Source organism: Amblyraja radiata, chromosome 8 (genome assembly GCF_010909765.2).
Source record: "Amblyraja radiata isolate CabotCenter1 chromosome 8, sAmbRad1.1.pri, whole genome shotgun sequence".
NCBI lineage: Eukaryota > Metazoa > Chordata > Chondrichthyes > Rajiformes > Rajidae > Amblyraja > Amblyraja radiata.
The window spans coordinates 34,470,528-34,495,244 of record NC_045963.1 but is presented as its reverse complement, the minus strand read 5'-3'; the positions used below and the strand labels follow the sequence as shown (position 1 = coordinate 34,495,244).

The 24,717-nt window shown below is 40.1% G+C and overlaps 1 protein-coding gene across 1 annotated transcript in view; it reads right to left on the bottom strand.

Annotated features, from left to right (window-relative positions):
• epas1 (endothelial PAS domain protein 1) overlaps positions 1-24,717 on the bottom strand; it is a 111,700-nt gene that overhangs the window by 43,226 nt on the left and 43,757 nt on the right. The window contains exon 2 of the mRNA XM_033025534.1: positions 2,286-2,476. Coding sequence (XP_032881425.1) covers positions 2,286-2,476 — 191 coding nt within the window. The remainder of the gene's footprint in view (positions 1-2,285; positions 2,477-24,717) is intronic.

The following is a 24,717-nucleotide window of genomic DNA, read 5'->3' as shown; positions in this document are numbered from 1 at the left end:
GTCCAGAACCAGGGGCCATAGTTTAAGAATAAGGAGTAAGCCATTTAGAAAGGAGACAAGGAAACACTTTTTCTCACAGAGAGTGGTGAGTCTGTGGAATTCTCTGCCTCAGAGGTTGGTGGAGGCAGGTTCTCTGGACGCTTTCAAGAGAGATCGAGATAGGGCTCTTAAAAATAGCGGAGTCAGGGGATATGGAGAGAAGGCAAGAACGGGGTACTGATTGGGGATGATCAGCCTTGATCATATTGAATGGCGGTGCTGGCTCGAAGGGCCGAATGGCCAACTCCTGCACCTATTGTCTATTGTCTATTAATTGGCTTCTGTAAATTGTCCCTTGTGTGTAGGATAGTACGAGTGTATTAGTGATTGTTGGTCAGCGTGAACTCAATGGGTCGAAGGGCCCATTTCCATGCTGTGTCTCTAAACTAAACCAAACGCAAATAAGTAGGCATAGTATACTTAGTCATTGTCATAGAATTTTAGAAAAAAATCATAACATCAGGAAGTCATTTGCCCCATTGTGGTTCGATAAAGATAAGCCTTGGGAAGCCGGGAAGGGAATTTGGGTGGACAATGTCTCTAGTTGATAGGAATTATGATAATTGTGCTCAATCACATGAGCAAGTTAAACTCAAATAGGGACACACATACACACATCCTCCCAACAACATCCCATTTGTCATCTGCATGCTGCCCTTTACAACATGTTTAAGAAAGAATTGCAGATGCTGGAAAAATCGAAGGTAGACAAAAATGCTGGTTCGGGTTGAGACCCTTCTTCAGACTGATGTGGGGGGGGGGGAGAAGAAGGGAAGAGGCGGAGACAGTAGGCTTTACAACATAATCTCTGAGAAGATTGAAAATAAACGAAAGGACAATGCCAATTTATACCTAGGCAAGTAGATCATTAGAGGAAATTTAGCCCGGTTGGTGGAGGGGAAAGGAAAGAAACAAGAAAGAGGCAACTGAGCTAAAACTCTTGATCCTACTGGCAAAGGCCCATGAGACCTTTACACCATTTAACTTTTTTGAAAGTTAAAACTGGCTGTTAGCTTGGAGCACTGAAATGCTGGGAGCTTTTGTGTCGCACTAATCCTCCTTACGATAATTTATTGATTATAGCTACATCCAAATCTGCAGGTGCAAATTAGAGGCCCATAGGGAGGAAGGTGCAAAAAGGACAAATCACCTGCAGGCCATGATCACACTAACTAGTGGCCTGCTTCAGTATGAATATCTTGGTTAATTCTGCTCAATACAGAAAAAACCCCCAATACCAATTGGTTGCATGCTAAACCTTCTCATGAACTATGACAATAACATTTAAAAAGAAAACACCATGCAAACGCAGCTATAAGCTGCTACACCAACTTTGGAGGAAAGGGTTTTAATAACACCAACAGGAGCTTTTAACCACCTATTTAACTCCTATTCAGCTGCTTTCACACTTAGTGTTGAAGGCAACTTATTATTTATTTTTTTACATGTGGGAATATTTAACTAGTTTTCAACAGCAAGGAGAAATCTTGCAATCCAGCCACATGTAATCGGGACAATTACTAGCGGAATTACTTATGTGTTCTGCCCAGTGAGCTCAAAGAACAGAAATCTGCTGCTGGCAAAGACACAAAGTGCTGCAGTAACTTGGCATGTCAGGCAGCATCGAGAAACGTCACCCATCCTTTTTCTCCAGAGATGCTGGCTGGCCCATTGAGTTACTCCAGCACTTTGTTTTGATCTCAGATGCACATGGATAGATGGCGTAGTATTTCAAAGGGAGTTAACTTTAAGCATACCAATCACTAGTATAGGTATATAACTTTATCTTAATTTCCTGAGCCCTGACCTCTGCATCTTTTCTCATGTATGCTAATCCCCACAAAAATAATCTGCATGTCCACATTTGGGCTTTATTATGATCTGCTGATGGATCTGCTGAAATGGACCCAGACCCTGGCAAAGGTCCAACAGCATATCTCAAGAGAATCCTCTCAGTCTTCTGACTTTATTTCAATGGCTCATCTTCATGCAGGGCGGTACTGAAATCCTCAGTGACTCGTGATAGCCTGGATTCTCAGCACAGTTTCATAAAATGGCCCATTGCACACAGATGGCCTGTAATAACCATTTTTTATAAATTCCTCAATAGTACCAAGTCTGTGTAAACTGGTGCAAATACAAAGCAGCTCCCTTTAAACTGAAACTTCTACTGTGAAGAACTAGCTGAGCATGAGGAGGGCATACATTTAATGTCGTACCTTGCGTTTATTTTAGGTCACGCTTACCAGAGTTCAAAAGCTTGCGAGTGCGTAGAAAACTAATAGTCAGGCGCATGATGGAAGCTTTGTCCAGGTGTGTACTGATGTTATGAGGCAGTGGCAGATGGTGAGCCAACTCATAAAACACCTCAGTCTCTTTGCTCCTTCTGTACCTTGCTGCATCTCTCGACTTCTCCTTCCTCCTCTCAGAGTTACTTCTGAAAGTGAAAAATGTTAAGTTTTAAATTCAAAGGTCCTCCATCAGGAAATGTCTACATCATGGTCACACAACTTAAATCGTCAGGCAGCCGGAGACTTGAGCTACCTGGGGTCCTCAAATTAATGTCAGCTCCCCATGCGAAAAGCAAACTTGTTAAAATTCCTTACATGTGTTTCAGCATGTGGTTCAATTTGTACTTGACAAGCATGTAACTCAAAAGGGAGGCTGCAAATGTCTCAATGATTGGATTAAAATAGATTTGTGACATTTTCCAGCAAGATTGTAAAATCAACTATATTGTACAGAATTACAATTATCATCTCCACAGTCCAGGCAGCATTCCTACTGGGCAGATTGCATACCTTTTGAACACCTTGCCTAGTGTTAATGGGAGAAAATAAATCAGATGGGCTCTGCAAAACACATGCAATCAGTCTTGTCTAATTACCATATTGGAGGCAAAAGCAAAAATCTACACCATTAGGCAGCCCAGTGATGCAGCGATAGAGTTACTACCTTTACAGCGCCAGAGACCCAGGTTCGATCCTGACTACGGGTGCTGTCTGTCCGGAGTTTGTACATTCTCCGTGTGATCGTGTGGGTTTTCTCCGGGTGCTCCAGTTTCCTCCCACACTCCAAAGATGTCGAGGTTTGTCAGTTAATTGGCTTTGGTATAGATTGTAAATTGCTTCCCAGTGTGTAGGATAGTGCTGGTGTATGGGGTGATCGTTGGTCAGTGCGTACCCGATGGGCCGAAGGGCCTGTTGCCACGCTGTATCTCTAAAGTCTAGTCTTAACTTACTCATAGATACGATACGATGGCACTTTGTTGTCAGACCGGGGTCTGAAATTTGTTTTTGCATACAGCCATACAATAAAATAAAGAAACACAACACACAATAGAGTCCTTGAACCCTTTACACAATCACAGTTTACATTAGTGTATACAATGTTTCCAGCTCCAACCAACAGCCTTTGGTTTTCACCGATAATAGGTGTGGTTTAGTTTTAGAGATACAGTGCGTAAACAGATCCTTTGGCCTACCGAGCCCACACCGACCACTAACCCGACACACTAACACTATCCAACACACACTAGGGACAATTTATGCCAAGCCCATTAACCTCCAAACCTGTACGTCTTTGGAGTATGGGAGGAAACCGAAGATTCAGAGAAAACCCACGCAGTCACAGGGAGAGCATACAAACTCCATACAGAGAGCACCCATCATCAGGATCGAATCCTCGTCTCTGGTGCTGAAAGCACTGTAAGGCAGCAATTCAACTGCTACGCCACCATTACATGATAAGCTAATATTCATCACATGTTAACTTATGGCTGGAGAATGTTATAGGTTTACTATTTCCAAGGATTCCAAGAACCCTCAGGGGACAGGTACACACTGCCCTAAAAACATGTTTTAACTTCAGAAAAACAATTCCACTTAATTGAGCATTCTCCACACCTGCCATCCTTATGGATTAGCGAGTGTCAATTAGGTTCTAATTACAGCTGAACCATTACGCCATGGGTCTTCAGGAGATCAGAAGACTGAAGCTAACAAAATATGTTTATTTGTTAATACGCCCAGAGAAAAAGGAACATTGTTGCATAGCTCCTAATCATATTTAAACTCAGATCAAAGAATTTAAAGGAACTATGCCACAAACAATTTATCCAGCCAAAGATTTGACTGGACAATCAAAGGTTGTGCAAATTACAATCTAGCTCAAATTTTCAGAAATAAATCATCCAAGAAGTTTAGCAAATTTTATTTTAGTTCCATTACTTTCTCAATATCAGATCCAGTTCCAAAAAAGTATCTCAGATGCTATTACTAAAAATAACATTTAATGAGTGGTTCATATAAAATGTATTAAATATCAATATGACATGTTAACACCCTCAGATTTGCCTTCAGTGCAACACATTGGTATAGGATTTCCACTTTTAATAGCAGCAAAAAGGGCAGTACTCACTGTTTTTATTGTGTAAAACTGGCATTTACATGATCTACTATTTACCAACTCGCATTAAACTAGCATTTACGTTAAAAGCAGGTCCAGTTGCCAAGGATGTACTCTTCTCCCCAAAGTTCTCCATTGCAGTTTTTATACATGATATCAAATCACTAAATCGGTGGTGATAATGGTCTAGTACTTTTTTTAAATATATAAACCCAGTGTTTCTTCTTCAGAAGACACCAAAATTGGTACACCTTGTTGATGGTTTACAACTCAGCTTTTAGCAGCTTCCTGAAAAAATAATTACTTTGAATAAAAGCTAAAAGCTAATAATGTCTACATGGATTATCAGTCCCTCAGCTTGTTTGTAAATGCCATGGTTTTAAAAATAATATAAATATAAATGTTATTTTTACCTTAAACCATGTGTATATCCAATTCTTTATTTTTGTCTTCCATAATTTATTTAACCTTAAATTAGTTCTTTTTATTTTCTAGTTTGCAAACGGTGATAATACTTCTATTGGATTGTCTGTTTGATCATCTTGCAATGTCATAAATGTTGTTGGGCAACAAATATTGAATCCGTGGATATGGACATTGATTGTCATACTGGGAAACAGGAAATTAGTGACATTCTTTTGAGCAGCCCCCCGTCCAAGGACAGCATCGGCACGAAACGTTGCCTATTTCCTTCGCTCCATAGATGCTGCTGCACCCGCTGAGTTTCTCCAGCACTTTGTTGTTCAAAAGGGAACTGCAGATGCTGGAAGTCAGTATGATCAACGGTTACAAAACCTAGCTTTGCTTCTCATCTCTTGATATTACCAGTGGATCTGCTCTGCTTCCAAAGGTTTACATGTTACTTGAATACCACAAACAAAAATCTTTCATTGATTCCAAATGCCCGAATGAATCCAATTTTTAAACCCTCTTTTTACCTCCAAACCCAATCCTCACCCCCCAAAAATATTACATTCTTGCAAATTTGAAAGTTGCCTCACCCAAGGCAGACTTCTCTTTAGTTTCAAGAGCGATAAAGGGAAACAAAGCCACTGCCAAGGTACCAATTTAAAACTGATAGAAAATTTGTCTTTGAAAAATATCAATTAACTAGGAAAACTTATTTCTTAATTAGTTGGATTAGCCTTGCGGTCTTATTTTCTTAATGGCCTCTTTCTTCCCAAAAGCATAGGCTACTGGATAAATAACCCCAACAGGCTTTATTTATTAGGTAGATAAGGAAAAATACTTTGTAAGCCTCTTCTGTCATTAATATGATTGTGTAATCTCAGTGATTATCTCAGCAAGGGTTTTAGAAACCTGTCGACTGAGCTCTATGAACATATTATCAATACTCAGAACATTGTAGATCATTTCCTTCAGATTAAAGTAGTTTATTTCTGTTTATTTGGACACAAAAATTTAAAAAAAGTGAGACAAAAGATATGACATATCTTGAGAATGTAGATAATGTAATTTGGTGCCATTTCAAAAGCCATAACAACTGTTCACTATTAAGATGCAAAGCGCTGGAGTAATTCAGCGGATGGGCAGTATCTATGGAGAACATGGATAGGCAATGATTCAGGTTGGACCTTTCTTCAGACTGATTGCAGTGGGGGGAGAAAGCTGGAAGAGAGGTGGGGCAGGCCAAAGTCTAGCAAGTGATAGGTCGATATAGGCAAGGGTGTTTTTATAATTGGCACTTGCCAGGCTTTGATAAGTTAATTGGCTTTGGTAAGAATGCAAATTGTCCCTAGTGTTTCGGATAGTGCTAATGAATGGGGTGATCACTGGTCTGCACGGACTCAGTGGACCGAAGAGCCTATTTCCAGGCTATACCTCTAAAGTCTAAAGTCTAAACACATTGGTTACACATAAAAGAATGTCACAAATTTTTTACTTCATGAAAGTAAGCATCTCCGTGGAGAGATGGTGGAAATGGGTGATGGGAAAGTGTGACTGTAATGTATAACTTTAATGTATAAATAATCCATAACTGAGGAGTTAGAAGTAGACAAGAGCTAGTTTTAAACTTAAATTAAATTAGCTATTTTAGTTCAAAGAAGAGTCGAAATCCAAAATATCACCTATCCATGGCCTGCCCCGCTGAGGTACTCTAGAACTGTTTTGTTTTGCATCCAGTATCTGAAGTTCCTTGTATCTAATTTCAATCACTGATGACTTAAGGAGACCTGGAAATTTGCCTCCTCGTAATTACTGCAATAGACAATAGATATTCTCCAAGAGAGAAGAACTGAGTCATTCTCTTGATCGTGACTATATCCTTGCCTCAATTGCTGTGTGAATACTTTCATCTGGATTTCCTTGTGGTAATTGACAATGGAAAGTGTACGATATCTCCCACCCTATCACCTTCCTCACAGATATATGGCCTGCTCCGTCTCAGCTGATTTCACAACACCAAGCACCGAATCATCAAGAACAATGTCATTAACAGACTCACACATGCATTATGCACCTTTGCTTAGCAAGGGTAACATTTCACCCTAGGCCCATTTAGACAGACACCACCAGGCAGGCAAAATATCCCACACGAGCCTGGTGAAACCAGAAGGTGTGGGTTAAATGTGCAGAAGGGGACATTAGAAACCAAAACTGACCTCTTCAGATCAATCACATTGCATCAAAGAAAGTTGGTGTTGCTCAACCTATATTATGGGGTTGCACTTCCAATCAGAGGAATAGGCAATGTGCTATTTTATATTCGCCTAATGGTGCTGCTTAATTTAAAACAGAAAATGCTGCAATAGTCAGTAGGCCAGGCACAAAATGTAAGAGAGAAAAGCAGCAGTAACATTTCAGGTTAAAGACCCATCTCCGAAGAAAAACTTATGCCCAAAATGTTAATCAGTTTCTCCTTCCTCTCTCCTGCCTGACATGTTATTGTAAAAATTTCAAATTTCCAGCAACAGGCAGTATTTTGCCTTGAATTAGAAGAAATACTCCTGGAAGATCCCTGAATATATATTTTAACATTTTTCTTGCACAAATTACTTGATATTTGGGAATTAATATTCACGCCCAAAAAATAAAATACAATTTACACATACACACACAAATTAACCCTAAGTTTTCATCAGATTCAAATCTATTTACACATTGAGTACAATATCCAAAGCTAAAGGTTACTCATTGAAATGTTATTTTTTACTGTCGTAACAATAATGAACTTGTAGGTGACACAGCACTATAAACGCCGACTTATATAATTGGTAATCTTTGCATTGCAGGAACAGCTTTTAGACACACCCAATAATATTGCTGCCGTTTGAAAGTGAACCACAAACCACACATTAAGAAGAATATAAACACTAAAAAAACCCCAGAGAAATTGAGTGATACAGCGGATTAACACCCTGCCATTTCATCTCCCCATGAAATGTGTAAGAAGACAAATCTAAAGTGCTTTTAAAATTGTCGCTCGGTGACTTGTATGAATTAGGAAAATTATTATCATTTCAACAATTACAACTGAAATATAATTTGAAAAATAATCAATATTTTAAATATCTTCAAATCCGTGACTATCTAAAAAAATACACAAAAGACTATCATAACATGTCCCCAGACTTATTGGATGAAGCCATGAAGACAAAGGCTGAATCAGCAAATCTAATATCATACTTATACAACATTATTTTAAATATAGAAATACCTACAACCGATGGTATTAGAAGAGACTGGGAACAAGAACTAGCTATAAAAATTTCAAAAGAGAGCTGGGATAAACACTTACTATATGTGCATAAATGCTCGATCAACGTACGACATACTCTAATTCAATATAAAACATTACATAGACTATATTATTCAAAAACTAAAATAAATAAACTTTTCCCCAATGTTTCACCCATTTGTGATAAATGTCAGTCACAAGAAGCTACCATAGCGCACTCTTTTGTTTTTTGTATAAAAATCCAAAAATTCTGGAACGAAATATTTGAAATCTTCACAAAATTATTTAAAATAAAACTTGTACCAAAAGCAGAATGGATCATTTTTGGAATATCGGAAGGTAACCCTGAATTAAACATGTTTCAAAAGAACTTACTTAATTACGGGCTAATAATGGGGAAAAAAGCTTATACTCAAATTTTGGAAAAATGCTCCAATACCAACAATAAAAATGTGGATTTCAAACATGTTCGAAACACTACACTTGGAAGAGATGAGACTCCTCCTAGCAGGCAAAGCAGACCACTTCCAAAAGACGTGGTCTGCATTTATGGAACTATTACAAGCATAAGGTGCAATAGTAATTTAAAATATAAATGGTACCAGGATCTGGTAACGGGGGGTATAAAATAATTTTTTTTTTTTTTTAAATGCGGTTGGTATATCCTTTTTTGCGGAGTTTTGTGTTACAATACAGCGATTGTTTTTCCTTTTTTCTTCTTTTCTTTCTAGGGTCTTATTTCCTTTCTTTACTTCCTTCTCTAACTTCTTCCCTAAGGGGCTTTCTTTCCCCAACACTTTCCTGCACCTTCACGATTCTTGCTCACTTTCCTTAATTCTTTTATTTCTATCTTTTTTAAAGCTTGAAAAATGAAGTGGTACAACAAATATAATAAGATATATCTGATGTGTATTATTGTAATTTACTGTACTTCTAATAAAAATAAAATAAAATAAATTGTTATCTAGGGCTTGCATATTTGGTGGGGACTGGTGGAGGATAAAAACCATCAAAAGGAAACAATACATATACATCTTACTATCTAGTCAACTGTAAATTCACGTTCTAAGCTAGGAAATCAAACACGATAAAGTCTCTATAAGGAAACGCGAGGATGGTTGATGAACATGTTTGTGGTTGGACTTGTTTATCATTTGGCAAGGCAAATCTAACCTGCTGCAAGTCATGACATTTCAAGCATAGGCAACTGACTCAGATATCCAAGTAATATATCACCGGCCACTGTTTATAGACATCATGATGAATCAAAATTCATCCAATACCAGAAAAGTCAAAATATTAAGAATGCAGGAGAAAATAATTGTAAACATTAACAATTTTTTTAATTGAATAATGTATTTGATTACAATTGGGGGAAAGATTTAATAAGAACCCGAGGGGTAACCTTTTTCTTTACACAAAGGGTAGTGGTTATATGGAACGATCTGCCGGAGGAGGGACTTGAGGCAGGTATTATCGCAACTTTTAAGAAACATTTAGACAGGTAAATGGATAAGATTGATTTAGAGGGATCTAGGCCAAACGCAGGCAGATGGGACAAGTGTGGAATGGACATGTTAGTCAGTGTGGGCAAGTTGGGCTGATGGGCCTGTTTCCACACTATCATTCTACAAAATAATTATACCGGAATATACAGGACATTATGCTGCTACAAAGATGAAAGTTTTACTCTGGGTTAACAATAAAAGTGTCTAATTCATTAATTGGAATAGAAGTCAATTGTCATTGATATAGAAAGCTTAGAGAATGGCAGGTGAATACACTTCAGTGCCCTAAAGCAGTCCAGCAGACCATCACTGCTTAAGGAAACTTGATTAGACTGACGACGGGAAAAAGCTGAGTAAGATTCTGAAAAATGTTTACACACACACACTTAATAGTATATAGATAAGGGGGAACAGGGTAACTAGAGAGATAGTAGGACCTCTCAGGAATCAAAGTCACCTCTGTGTGGAGCCACAGGAGATGGGCAAGATCCACAATGAGTATTTATCCTCTGTATTTACATGGATGGAGGAACTTAGGGCAGTCATGGAATTGTCTTGATAGCAATCAGTTACCGTCGAAGTGGTACTAAAGGTACTGTCGTGTATGAAGGTACACAAATCTCCAGGACCTGATCAGATATATCCAAAGACATTGCGGGAAACTAGAGAGGAAATTGCGGGAGCCCTGGTTGAAACGTATGTCTTCCTTAAATACAGGGGAGGTGCCAGAAGAGTGGCAAATGTTGTGCCCCTTTCCAAGAAGGGCTGCAAGGAAAATGCTGGGAACTATAGCATTAACTGTAGCTTAACATCTATAGTTGGAATGTAACTTGAGAGTATTCTGAGGGATAGGTTATACAGGCATTTGGATGGGCAAGGGCTGATCAGGGATAGTCAGCATGGTTTTGGATGTGGGTCATGTCTCACAAATCTGATTGATATTTTTGTAGTCGTGAACAAAAAGGTTGATGCGGGCAGAGCTGTAGATGTTGTTTACATGGATTTCAGTAAGGCATTCGACAGGGTTCCACATGCTAGGCTGCTCTGGAAGGTTAGAGCGCATGGGATCCAAGGAGAGAGTGCAGAATGGATAGCAAATTGGCTCCATGGAAAGAAGCAGAGGGTGATGGTGGAAGGCTGCTTCTCGGGATGGAGACCTGTGACTAGTGGTGTGCCTCAGGGTTCCGTGCTGGGCCCGTTACTGTTTGTCATCTAAATCAATGATTTGGATGGGAAAATACAGGGCAAGTTTAGCAAGTTTGCTGATGATACAAAAGTGAGTGGTTTTGCAGATAGTGAAGCTGGTTGTGAAAGATTGCAGCAGGATCTGGATCGATTGGCCAGGTGGGCGGAGGAGTGGTTGATGGAATTTAATACAGAGAAATGTGAGGTGTTGCAGTAATTGGTCGGCCTCTGGGTAGTGTTGTAAAGCAAAGGGATCTAGGAGTACAGGTGTATGGTTCCTTGAAGGTCGAGTCACAGGTAGATAAGGTGGTTAAAAAGGCTTTTGGCACTTTGGCATTCATCAGTCAGAGTATTGAGTATAGAAGTTGGGAGGTCAGGTTGCAGTTGTATAAGACGTTGGTGAGACCGCATTTGGAATATTGTGTTCAGTTCTGGGCACCATGTTATAGGAAAGATATTGTCAAGCTTGAAAGGGTTCAGAAAATATTTACGAGGATGTTGCCAGGACTAGAGGGTGTGAGCTCAGGGAGAGGTTGAGTAGGCTGGGTCTCTATTCCATGGAGTGCAGAAGGATGAGGGGAATTCTTATAAAGGTTTCCCATTCATGACAGGAATAGATCAGGCAGATGCAGAGTCCCTTGCCCAGAGTAGGGGAATCGAGGACTGGAGGACATAGGTTCAAGGTAAAGGGGAAAATATTTAATAGGAATCTGAGGGGCAACTTTTTCACACAAAGGGTGGTGGGTGCATGGAACAAGCTGCCAGATGAGGTAGTTGAGGCTGGGACTATCCCATCGTTTAAGAAACAGTTAGACAAGTACATGGATAGGACAGGTTTGGAGGGATATGGACCAAGCGCAGGCAAGTGGGACTAGAGTAGCTGGGACATTGTTGGCCAGTGTGGGAAAGCTGGGCCGAAGGGCCTGTTTCCACACTGTATCGCTCTATGACTCTATAGGTATGTGTGATGAATCTCTAAACAAGATGTTTACAAAAGATCTGGGAGATGAACTGACTGTCCTGCTTTGACAAAAGCAAACATGGTCTTAATGGGTCAAAATAGGTTTCTGTGCTGTAGTGATTCTGTCTGCACACAGTGATAGCAGCCCCACCTGATTCAAGTGGGTGATATTGACTCTTCAGAGACAACACCAGAACTGGAATAGTGCAGCCAGTTTGTTTCTCAATGCCAGTTTTGTTTTTGCTGAGTGCAGCAAGTTAAAACCAGTAGTTTAGAATACTTTAAAAACAGGTGACAGATTATCCCAGCCGTCTTTCTGTTTTGTACACATTTATTGCCTCCATTAATTCTGGTTTGGTTTAAGCATTATTCATTTTCACACTGTTGGCACCCAAATTAATTTGGGGTATTGGTGTAAAATCGCATGGTTCGTCAGACATAGGCAATAGGACAAGGCAATTCACCCCAATGAAGGTGTTGTTCTCCCATCATATTTCACGCTTCAAGTTGCCGCATGTTCATTTCTCGCATATCAACAGAAATTGGATCAAAAGATTGGATTCTGCAAACCTATTTTCCCGTTCACAATTAAACGAGGTGCCATTTTACAAATACTCCACATTGACTTACAAGCCCCTCCCTTTCTATAGAACAAGTACTGACAAAAATCAAACCATTCTCTGCACTGGATATTCATTCTGCAGCCCCACAATTACTATGCCAATGGTCCAATGGTTCATGGGGCATGATCGGAGTTATTACAAAAACTGCACGGTGTAACTTTTCCATTCGACCCAATTTCCTATTCCACTCCCTCAATCTATAAATGTCCAACCCCACTCCCACACCTCTCCGACTCAATTTTCTGTCTACTTTCACTAGCCTAATATTCCCTCATCTCTATGATGAACTGTGTGGCTCCCATACTGTCACTTTAATGCACTGACCCACTACCGACTGGACAGTGGCATGGGCTAATGTCGCAGCAGCAATAGGTGCCTGTGAACACAGTGATCAACTCATTTCCTTCAGTGGGAGAAATCTAAATTGGCAATTCCTTCAGGTGGTCGCAATTCAGTGGAGTTTTTTTTAAATAAGTTGTCGCAGTATCCATTTTGCACGTCAGAAATGAGTGAAGTCCAACATCTGAGCTGTGTTGTTGTAAGCTAATCAAACAGAGCAATTCTGTCAAGGTTCAAAAAACCTTTAGTTCTATCTGGCAATTTTAAATTTGGCTTCCATTAACCTAAACTCAGTTGATACATGATGCTTTCTCATGTGTAATGTATCAACATACATTCATTGGTCTGCAGATACAACTTGTTGTCAAAGCAAATAGAAATTGTCATTATGTTGATCAAATTTACAGACAAATATTGCGTACAAGGAAGAACTCTTGAAAACGAATTCTAGATTGGGAAAATCACTGTTATTTGAATCAACCTCGTCAGCTACCGAAAAAAAATCTGCGTCTTTTCTTTTTCTATTTAAACTTGAAAAAAAGTACTCCCAGACTGCAGGCTCCCATCTCGCCAGTTCCTCTCATGACTACAATGCAGTTCACAACAGATTTATGTTCTACTAAATTTCTGCAAGTATTTACGAACCTGCAAATGTATATCACAGTTTATTTGAGATATTTATGTAGTTATAAAAATAGCAATACTTTACTCTAAGAATCAGTGCAAGCTAAATATCTACTAAGCCAACCTGTTTTAATAATTTATAAATGATGCATGGTTTCATGATGAATTTTATTCTTGCTATATGAAATCTAATTGAGATCATGGGAAAGAAAATACTGATTCTTGTTAAAGCAACAAGGCCCCGGTTTAGTCCATTTTCTGTCTTTCCCAGTTCTGATAAAGAATTTCAGATATGAAATATTAACTCGGTTTCCTTTTCCACAACCTGATCTCATGAGATCAGTCCACTGGTTAAAGTACAAGATCATTTGATAGCTTCTCTAACTTTATTAACTTTTATGATATTGTATGAAATGAGCTAACAAATAAATAGATGAAATGACTGGAAAGAGTTATAGCAAATAAATCTTAATATGGGCAAATGTGAAGGCATGAGAATGAGAGTCAGTGGGTCCCCATTTTCTCAGGGGGATTCCCTCTGTGGAGAATCAGTGCATCTCTATCTGCCTTCTCCCATGTACAGCCATGTGAGATTTTATGGCTCCAAAGTTCTGAGTCGGTTCCCTGTGCTTAGCTGCACCCAAGTCACTCCAGGGTCACTGGGAGGCAATAATGTTCCCAGCAGAAACCAACTTTGTGGAAGCCCCTTTGACAACAGCGGTACCAATGAGGGAGTTTCAGATTCTGGAGGGGGTCAGCAACTAACAACAAACCATAGATGTGCGATAGAAAAATGGAGACAGTGGAGGGAATGGGAGATGAATGTTAGAGGAACTGTTCAAACCATCTAAGTGCATGCAGGCACATATATGTAGACATTAGGGTAGTGAATCTGTGGAATTAATTGCCACATGAGGCTGTGGAGGCCAAGTGAATGGATATTTTAAAGGCAGAGATTGACAGATTCTTGATTAGTTCGGTGTCTGGGGTTGTGGGGAGAAGGCAGGAGAATGGGTTTGAGAGGGAATGATAGATCAGCCATGATTGAATGGCAGAGTGGACTTGATGAGCCGAATGGCCTAATTCTGCTCCTTTAACCAAAGTTCCTAACGGATAAATAAAGTTCAGTGAATAACTTATGAACTTTGAACATTGGTGAGATAATTTGCTACTGCACGAGGGGAGTGGAAAATGAACCAGGCAGCAGATCCAAAATTAGGTCAATGTTTATCAAAAGCTGTAGGTGCTGGAATCTCGTATAAAAACAGAAAACTAGGAATTTTTCGGAGGAGGTGGTGGATGAATGTGTAAGACAGGGAGAATATCTGTGATGGGGCAAGGACAGGGTTGGGCTGGGGATAAATTGTAGGGTCATTCAAGTCAGTGAGTTGAAGGGGGAGTTAGAGAATAAGATTACAAACTAAGGAGAATAAAATAGTTATAAAGTGCAAGGCTCTGGGACAGACAAATATTGCGTACAAGGAAGAGCTCTTGCACACGAGATCTAGATTGGGAAAATCACTGTTCTTTGAATCAACCTTGAATCTGCTGGAGAGGAGGAGGAAAACCGAGCCAACTTATCAAGCTTCCAGCCGAAGTCGCCAGTTCTGATACAGACAGGGAAAATTAGTTGCTTGAAGTTGTAGAATCTATATTGAGTCTGGGAGGCTGCAACATGTCCAGTCTAAGTGGAGATGGTGTTCCTCGTGCTGACATTGGGCCTCAGTATAACAGCAGAGAATATCAAAGAGGATTAGGTCAGAGTGGGAACAGAAGGGAGAAATATAGTGGCAGACCACAGGAAGTTTAGAGTCACCCCTGAACACAGGTGTTCCACAACCCTGGCCTGGTTTCTCTGACGTAGAAGAGACCACATTGTGAGCCCTCAGAGCTTTACACTAAAAGCGCTGCTTCACCTGACAGGCCTCAATGGTGGGAAGGGAAGAGGTGAAATGACAGGTGTTAAGCCTCCTGCGATTGTACAAGAGGTACAGTGAGCAAGGGAAGGAAGTGCTGAGCAGAGATCGAAAAGGGAACAGTCCTTTCAAATGGTGAAAGGCCAGAGGAGGGCACGTCGCATCTGGGATCTTGTTGAAGCTGGAAAAAAACTGGGAAGCGCGAATATTAAAGGTGACGTCTTAGCTAGGTGAACGACCAAATCTTTGTTTTCTCTTGACCCCCTTTCATAATGTTAGTTAATATGTTTTGGTTGCATCCGAGGGTTTCTGCGACAAATCCCTTCTGATGCTCATAAAGAACAATTGGATTTAATAATCAATTTGCTAATAATTTAGTATAAATTCTTAACATTGACCCGATGGAAATCTTTGCATTCTAACTCTGTCCAAAAGGAGAGGGCATGAGAGCAGAGATGAGGGAAATGGATGAAATGTTGCCATCAATTATGGTAGAAAGGAAGCCACCCTTCACGAAGAAGAATACAACTTTTCAGTGGCACCTCTAGTGTGGAGTCAAGCCCTTCGGCCCACCAAGTCAGTGGCTACCAGCCATCAGCCATATACCAGTTCTATCCTACACACTAGGGACAATTTACACAAGCCAATTAGCCTACAAACCTGCACGTCTTTGGAACCTGTGAGGAAACCAGAGCACCACGCAGTCATAGGGAAAACATACAAATTCCATACACACAGCACCCATAGCCAGGATCAAAACCAGGTCTCAGGCGCTGCAAGGCAACAACTCTACCGCTGCGCCACTGTGCAGCCTCCAGAGCTGATACCACTGTGAGAATAGAATGAAGGCCTTGCAGGAGAGTGGAAGTATAATCAAGTGTATTAGATGTTTGCCACTATTCCTCAAAATGGAGGTGGTGAAATCCATAAAGGGGCGAGTTAGAAACTGCTGACAGAAGGTGACAGCCTGTGGAAATTGGCAATAACAATAGTAAAATACAAGTTTCTGCATGAAGGAGAACTAGAACAATTGTTAATGCACCAAGAACTCCATCAAAAAGTTATAACTCTCTTCTTGATGCATTAACAATTGTTTTGGTGCTCCTCCGTACACGTACAGAGACTTGTCCCTTTCTGGATTTCACCACCTCCATTTACTAATGTAGGTTGTCCATGTGGGAATACCCAATCGCAGTCTCCAGTGCACCAGTTAAATTAACATTTCCTGAACAAAATGCACAAAAATAACTTTTTGTTTCACTCAACGAGCTTCTGTTTTAGCAGTTGCTTAACGATATTGTTTATTGTTGAGCCATTTTCCATTTTACGCAAACTGTGAGTGCATATCTTTGCCTCCACTCCCCTTTGCTCTACTTCTGTACATCTATATCTGAACTTGGAATTAATCCCACTCATTTTCTGTCTGACCTACAAAATATTTCCAGAGATTTGTGCTTTTTATTTAACAAATTTCCACCATCTGGAGTTTTGTTGACATATCATGGTTTGATGCTTACATTTATAACGCAGTAGTTTTTAAGTGATTACATTTGTTTAAATTCATTGATACAAGTATGGGATAATACTTGACATTAAATAAAACTGCAGTGACCGACAACCACAAACATTTAACCACAAGCAATTCAATTTAGTAGAGGAAATAGCAACTTTAGCTGTGGATTGTGGTGAAAGCATGGCACTGCACTCTACCCAAGACACTTGCCACATCACCCCAGCTCTATCTGGATTAAGCACTGCTCCTGCCTCTACTTTCATGTGGCTGAATCAGCTAACCACCATGGTGGCCGCAGTATGCTCGAAAGACCTGAAATGATCGTTGTTGACATTGTTGAATGTTGCACAGTGTTCAGGCAGAGTAAGGGAAACAATGAAGTCTCATTCATTCCTAACATCTCAGCAGACTACAATCGATTGGTGAGATTCAAATAATAATTTTCATCTCTAATATTTTACAAAAAGAAAATGGAGGGCTAATATTTATTCCAACATTATTTAGTTGTATTCGGTGTTATTTTTCATTACAATCTTTTTTCATGCCTCCGCTCTCAGCGAAGGAGGGAAATCTACACATACATACGTGCAAAGAACAAGTAGAGGAGGAAGCAGAGGGGAAGCCAGAGCAGAGTGAGGGGAGGTGGGCGGGGGAAGCAGAGAAAAATGTTTTTTGTAGTGAAGTGATATTTACACAAATTATCAAGGTAAAACGACTAGAAATAGTGAGAGTTATTCATGAGATGTAGAAAGCACAAACATTTCCAGAAGGAATCATACAATATTGATCAGAAAGTTCATTGTAGATGCTTGAAGTGATTGAAGTGAAGAACTTTGAACGTGTATAACAATCTGACTGGAGAAAACAGTGACTTTAAAGAAGCAGATTTTGTTTAATTTCAGAATATATAGAATGTCTTTATGATTAAAGATTTTAGTGATCTGATTACTTTCCTCCAAGGAGGCTCTTGTTCCTTCAAACAGATTCTTAAAAATCTTTTTTTTTCCTTCAATATATTTAGGCATTCAAAATGTACCATTTAGTTAAATGGCCAATTAATCTAGCAACCCACACATCTTTGGGATGTGGGAGGAAACATGATCAACAGGGGGAGAAACACATGTAGTCATGAGGAGAACATTCAAACGCCACAAAGACAGTACCCAGAGTCAGGATTGAACCAGAGTCACTGGTGCTGTGAGGCAACAGCTCTACTATCTACGTCACTGTGCCACCCAGCAGCAACATTTAGGAGTCTTTCACTGGTATTTTGAAGTGAGACTTTATTTCATTTTACTTTTGTTTTCTATCCTCTGCTAAATCTAATCCGATTTCAGTAAATTATTGAAGCAGTCAATATCTTTTCAGGAATTAAGTAATGTCAGTTGATTTGATAGTTGTATCGTAGCCGTCAAGAGTGATATCCAGGCAATTTTGATGTGGATTGTTGAATAAATGGCAATAGAAACCTTGGCCCGTTATAAATATAGTCACACACACACACACACACACACACACATAGATATAGACACCCCAATTCAAAGCATTGAAACCAATTGCAGTTTCACTACCAATTCCTCAGCAGAGATTCATCAGTACATGAAAAAAATGTGCATTCAAGACAGAAGTTCATCTAAAACACGATTCCTGCATGTTATTTATATTTCAGATTTCCAGTAACTGCTGTTTTTTATATAAAGGTCAATTGGCAAGATTATACAGAACATTATACAAACCTGTCTGTGAAGGTGCCAAACTGTTTCATCAATTTCCAATCAAATGAGTCAATCAGCTTTGACTAAAATATCTCAGAAATGACCCAGAGACAATTTCCCCGTTTGCGACAATAATACATGCCATCCATTCCAGCGTAGAGAAAAAAAAACTTGCCCAGGCATAATTGAAATACATAATTGAGTACATAACTGCTGTGCCAATAGTAATCAGTACATCATGAGCAAGATTGGCAGAGAGAGATCTGAGGGGCCCCATGATGGGTTCATCAACAAAGCTCTCCCATTCATAACCATGCAAGGAATTTTACAGAAGACAAAGCAAGAAAAACATGCATGATCACGGTATTTAATTTGTAGGAAACAGCAGTAGCTTCAAGGAAGATTAAACAAAATTTAGTTGAGAGAATGTGAACGAGAGAGTTCTGTGCATTTTCTAGGATTTTTTTGCAGAGTAAAATAATCTACCACATCCTGAAGAAAGACTGGCACCCTCACCCTTCGCTTTCTTTCCAGCTCAGAACTTTACCTCCATTCATTTATTAAGCCAGACAACCAATTACATTTTTAAATTATGTTATATGTAGGAAATTGGTGCACGATTTTCAATTATCACAGCAAATACTGATTGAGTTCATAAATTCAATAACATGCATGTGTTTTTTTTAAATTAAGCAGCTTTTATATCACTTTGTTACTCTGGTTCCAAGGCAAATAGGATTTAAATTCACATCCAGTTGATGCAAATAATGTTTTGACATTAAATTATTTAGCAAGCCCATAAATGTAACTCAAACAGAAAATGTTATTTCAATGTGACCACAGAAATGTATTGAAATGGTTAATACAATAAACTTTAAACACAAAAACAGTGCCTGGACAATTAGATTAAGCCTTATCTTCGTCATCACATAGAAGGCCTCATAACGAGCACATTCTTGGCTTGGTGCTTTGAGCCATGAGGCCTTCAGTGTAATCTGTAGACAAAGCCTTGGTTCAACTTTTTTTTAATTTGCTGGAGAACAAAATGAAAACTGCGCATAGGTAGTCTTCATTCATTAGGGCGGTGAGTACAAGTCATGTTGCAGCTTGATAAAACTTAGGTGAGGCACATTTGGAGTATGGTGTGCATTTCCAGTTTACAGGAAGAATGTGGAGTCTTTGGAGAGGGTGCAACGAGATTTATCAGGAAGCTGCCACGATTATAGGGCATTACCTATAAAGAGGGTAGACAAACTTGGATTGGTTTCTCTGGAGCGTTGGAGGTTGAGGGGAGACCTGATCAAAGTTTATAAAATGATGAGAGGCATAGATATGGTAGACCGTCGATCTTTTTATCAGGGTGGAAATGTTAAAATCTCTAGGACATATCTTTAAGACTAGGGGAGGAACGCTTAAAGGAAATGTGTGGGGCAAGTTTTGTTTTAACAGAGTGTGCTAAATGCCTGGAACAGGCAACCAGGGCTGGTGATGGAAGCAGATACAATGGTAGTTTTAAAAGGCTTTTGAATAGGCACGCGAATATGTACGGGATGTAAGGATATGGATCATGTGCATGCAGAAGGGATTAATTTAATTTGGCATCATGTACGGTTCAAATATCATGGGCCGAAAGGCATGTTTCTGTGCTGTACTATGTTCTATGTTTCTCGAGTTGTATTAATACAATTTAACTGAAAGGCGATATACTGGAAATAAAATAACACAAAATCATATTGACACTGCAACATAAAACAGGCACTTTAAGTACAAATTGTGTACATTACACTCGTTTTGAAACTATTTATGCCTCCTCAATTTGCTTATTCCACATCAACATAAACTGTTATACCAAGTATACAGCTCCCAGCTGTGAGCAGTGATGGGAACCTTGCTACATTCTCCACAAGTGTTTTCCGTGAAAAGTCCCTGAGCTGCAAAAGAATGTCCCAACCGAGACCCTCTGATTTTTTGTGTTGTTGTTTCCCTGCATGGAAGCATCATTCTTTTCCTTCAGCACTGGGACGGGCTTCCTGCCGAGACAACAAGTTAGCAAAACTGTAAACAGAACGGGAAGATTTCCTCTTATTTTGAGTGGAATTGGATTCTCTCAGGACACACGATTCACTCGAAATAGCCAACATAGGAAATCATCCCACTACATTTTCACCATCACAGGAAACCTTAAGCCGAATAGAATCAATCTCTCAACTTGAGAAAAAAGCGCCACGAATAGTCAGCGATCAAGGATGATAATTTATGGGAGAGAGAGAGAAGCAGAGTTTACCACTTTCATAATTTCTATTAAAAAGGTAATTGATATGAAATTTATTTCAGTTCCTTTGTAGCTGATGCTGGTCAATCTGCTGAGTACCTGTTTTTATGTCAGCATCTGCAGTGTTTTGCTTCATTGGAGATTAATAGCTATTCATGTCTCAATAATCAATCATTGTCTATAATTTCCAGCTTCTTTGGCAGGTGTTACGAGCTGGAAACGTTTTCATGGACTTTCAAGAGGAGAAGCCAAAAATAACCTATCCTTTCATTTAAGGATGAAACCATATTGGGTCCTCTTGGTCTATCATGTGTACCTTGCGATTTTGCTCAACTTTTGCCCCCTCCATCCCCCCCAACATCAAACTTTTCCCCTCATCAATATCCTCATCCAAAGATTTAAATCCAACATGGGATAATTGAGTCAGAACATGGAAACAGGCCATTCAGCCCAAGTCAACCAACATGCCCCATCTGCACAAGTCTCACCTGCCTGCGTTTGGCCATAACCCTCTAAACCTATCATATCCATATACCTGTCTAAATGTTTCTTAAACAATGTGATAGCACCTGCCTCAATATACCTACCACCCTTTGTTTTTTATACCCCATCTCTCAAACCCCTGTCCTTGCCTCAGCTGCATCATTTCCACTACCATGCCTTCAACACTGTACAAGACCTCTGTAAACCTCCATTACCAGAATAAATGCCTCGTGATATATTTTACATACACAAACTTTTAGTTGCAAAGAGAGCCAGCCACTGGCACTTCTCAAATGATCATTGATTCGACCTTAAATTTTGGACTCCAATAACATATTATGCAACACGTTGCATCAAGGTTGTCAATAAATGAACCGTATTTCAGAAATTAGTCTGTGCACGTGATCAAAAAAACTAATCCCATAATTTATTATAAATAACACTACTATATATTAAATAATAGCCCTGATTTCATATGCTACCTAACCTGTTATCTAATTATAGCAATGTAGTTGATTTGCAATTATCCAGTTCAGACAAGCAACTATTACCTCTCTCATCCCCCCAGACGATAACTAAGACATAAGTTCCAGATTTAAATACAGTGCTCAAGTGCAGAGTTACAAGAAATATTACACTGGTTTTTTGGTAACCATCAGCTGGATGTCATTTGGGCAAGAAAGTGTCCTGTATAGTACCGTATTCAACATTCTCCAAAGTCCTTCCTCTGAATGCAGAGCTGTCAACTCTCACGCATTCAGCATGAGACTCACACATTTCACCCAATTCTCACGCTCTTACGCTGATCACAAATTTCTCACTCTCAGTCGTGAGAAATTCTGTGATCGACGAGAATTTCAAAACTAATATCAACTGCTTGTGTGCGCGTCTGTTGACAAGACAGCAGCATTCTTATTCTCTGTTATTCTCACTTGACTGAACTGTTCATGATCGGGGTTGTCAATAGGCCGGGGATGAGTGAGTATGAGTATTTGAGCCACCGCCTTCAAGACAGAGCCACGGCAGGACATCCTAACTCCTTCTGAATTGTATCCAATTAAGGACAAATTTGTAATGAACAGTACCAAGCCCACATTCCATGAACAGATTTGAAAAATATCAAGTAACATATCACACACCTCCAAACCATGCCCACATGCAAATTTACATTGAAAAACAAAGGCAGTGAATGAGTGTCACCCAAACGCAGCAAGTAAGGCCATGTCCTGCTCCCAGCAGCAGTCGGAATTTAAGGATTTGCGGGAAGTGGCTGACATGAGCGGGCAGAGGAGAGTTACACTGGCCATGTACCGGGGTGGGGGGGGGGGGGGGTACTGTAGCCCCCCCCACTTATTTGGCTAGACATGTTTCAATGTCTCCGGCTTTGGACGAGTCGCTGCTGTGCTCTGATCAACCTGGTCGTGGTTGTTGGAGAGCCGGGGCGGAGGGAGGGATGGAAGCAGAAGCAGGGGCGGGGGCAGATGCGGATGGGGAGCCGGGGCTGGCGAGTGTTTGTGGGGCTGACGAGTCGCTCGCTGCAGCTCCGGCCATGGAGCGGCCTCAGTGCAAGAGACCCGGGCCGTCCGAGGCGTCGGAAGCATTGCGCCGTGGCCTTGAGTGTCTCTGTGCCGAATTCGCCCTGGTGACCGGGCATGGGCCAGGCTGCGGCTCGATGCATCCTAGAAACATAGAAAATAGGTGCAGGAGTAGGCCATTCGGCCCTTCGAGCCTGCACCGCCATTCAATATGATCATGGCTGATCATCCAACTCAGTATCCTGTACCTGCCTTCTCTCCATACCCCCTGATCCCTTTAGCCACAAGGGCCACATCTAACTCCCTCTTAAATATAGCCAATAAACTGGCCTCAACTACTCTCTGTGGCAGAGAATTCCACAGATTCACCACTCTCTGTGTGAAAAAATGTTTTCTCATCTCAGTCCTAAAAGACTTCCCCCTTATCCTTAAACTGTGACCCCTTGTTCTGGACTTCCCCAACATTGGGAATAATCTTCTTGCATCTAGCCTGTCCAACCCCTTAAGAATTTTGTAAGTTTCTATAAGATCCCGCCCTCAATCTTCTAAATTCCAGCGAGTACAAGCCGAGTCTATCCAGTCTTTCTTCATATGAAAGTCCTGCCATCCCAGGAATCAGCCTGGTGAACCTTCTCTGTACTCCCTCTATGGAAAGATTGTATTTCCTCAGATTAGGAGACCAAAACTGTATGCAATTGTCCTGGAGGACAACCAGTGGCTGCTTGGAAGTAGGTGCCACTGAACTATTATGTTTGTTTACCTCACTTTTTCTAACCCCCGCCCCCCCCCCCCCCGCAAATTCATTTGACAGGTTCAATAGAAATGTTCCCATTCCCGTTGATTTATTCATTGAACACATAGATGAACATCCTCAAGGAGTGTAATCAGATGGAAACTGATTCAGATACGATGTTTAAGAGCTTGTTCAAAGAAGGGGCATATTTTAAAGGAGTGACAGATACTTGCAGGGGAATGCATGAGGTTATTATTTGTCTCTAGATTTGGCTTGAACCAGAACATCTGAAGATTCAAATTTTAATATAGTAATTGTGCTGATACTGACTCCAACCAACCACGTAATGAATATCATCCATTCCGAAGGTTTTATTTTTCTGATGCTATATAAACTTCACTTGGATTTCAATCACTTCAATGTAAAAGTAATTGGGAATGGGGAGCATTGGAACAAAAATTTGCCCTCGGTATATATTAACTGTAATATAATAATGTATGCATGTTGGTAGGTGCAATCAAAACAAAGATCTTTTTTTTAAAATCATTGTTGTGTTATGAATACCACAGAAACGATTATTTACTCTCAACATCACATGAAATAGAATATTATTGCTTAAATATATAGTTATAGGACTTTGCATTTCGATAAAGTCCCAGCTGAGAGGAAGCTGAAAATATTGGGGGTGAAAATGACTTCAGGGCAGTTTGTTAGGAAAATTAAGGAAATGGTAACAGAATACTTATACAGCTGAGTGAGTATAATTTTATTGATGAGAAATTGTGTTCAACCAATTGATGACTTCTTTGACAAAGTAACTAGCATGTTAGATAACAAGGAAACCAATGGATGTGGCAAATATCGTTATGCAAAATTTGATCAGTGAAGTGCCCCATAAAAGATTACCGCATTAGATAAGCACCTGTGGACTTGAACGTAATAGGTTAAGTCCAGGGGGTCAGATATGGAGCTTTATGTTTGGGGCAGATATATTGTCAGTGCGGAGGGGCTAGGAGCAAGGCCAAGTGTGCATCCAGATTCAAGGTCTGGAATAGTACTAGGTGTGCAGTCAAAGCTGGGACAATGGAAGTGTTCAGCACTGGGAACCTAAGCAGGTAAGCAGCAATGATCAGGGTAGAATAAGGGGCCATGTGTAAGTCTGGA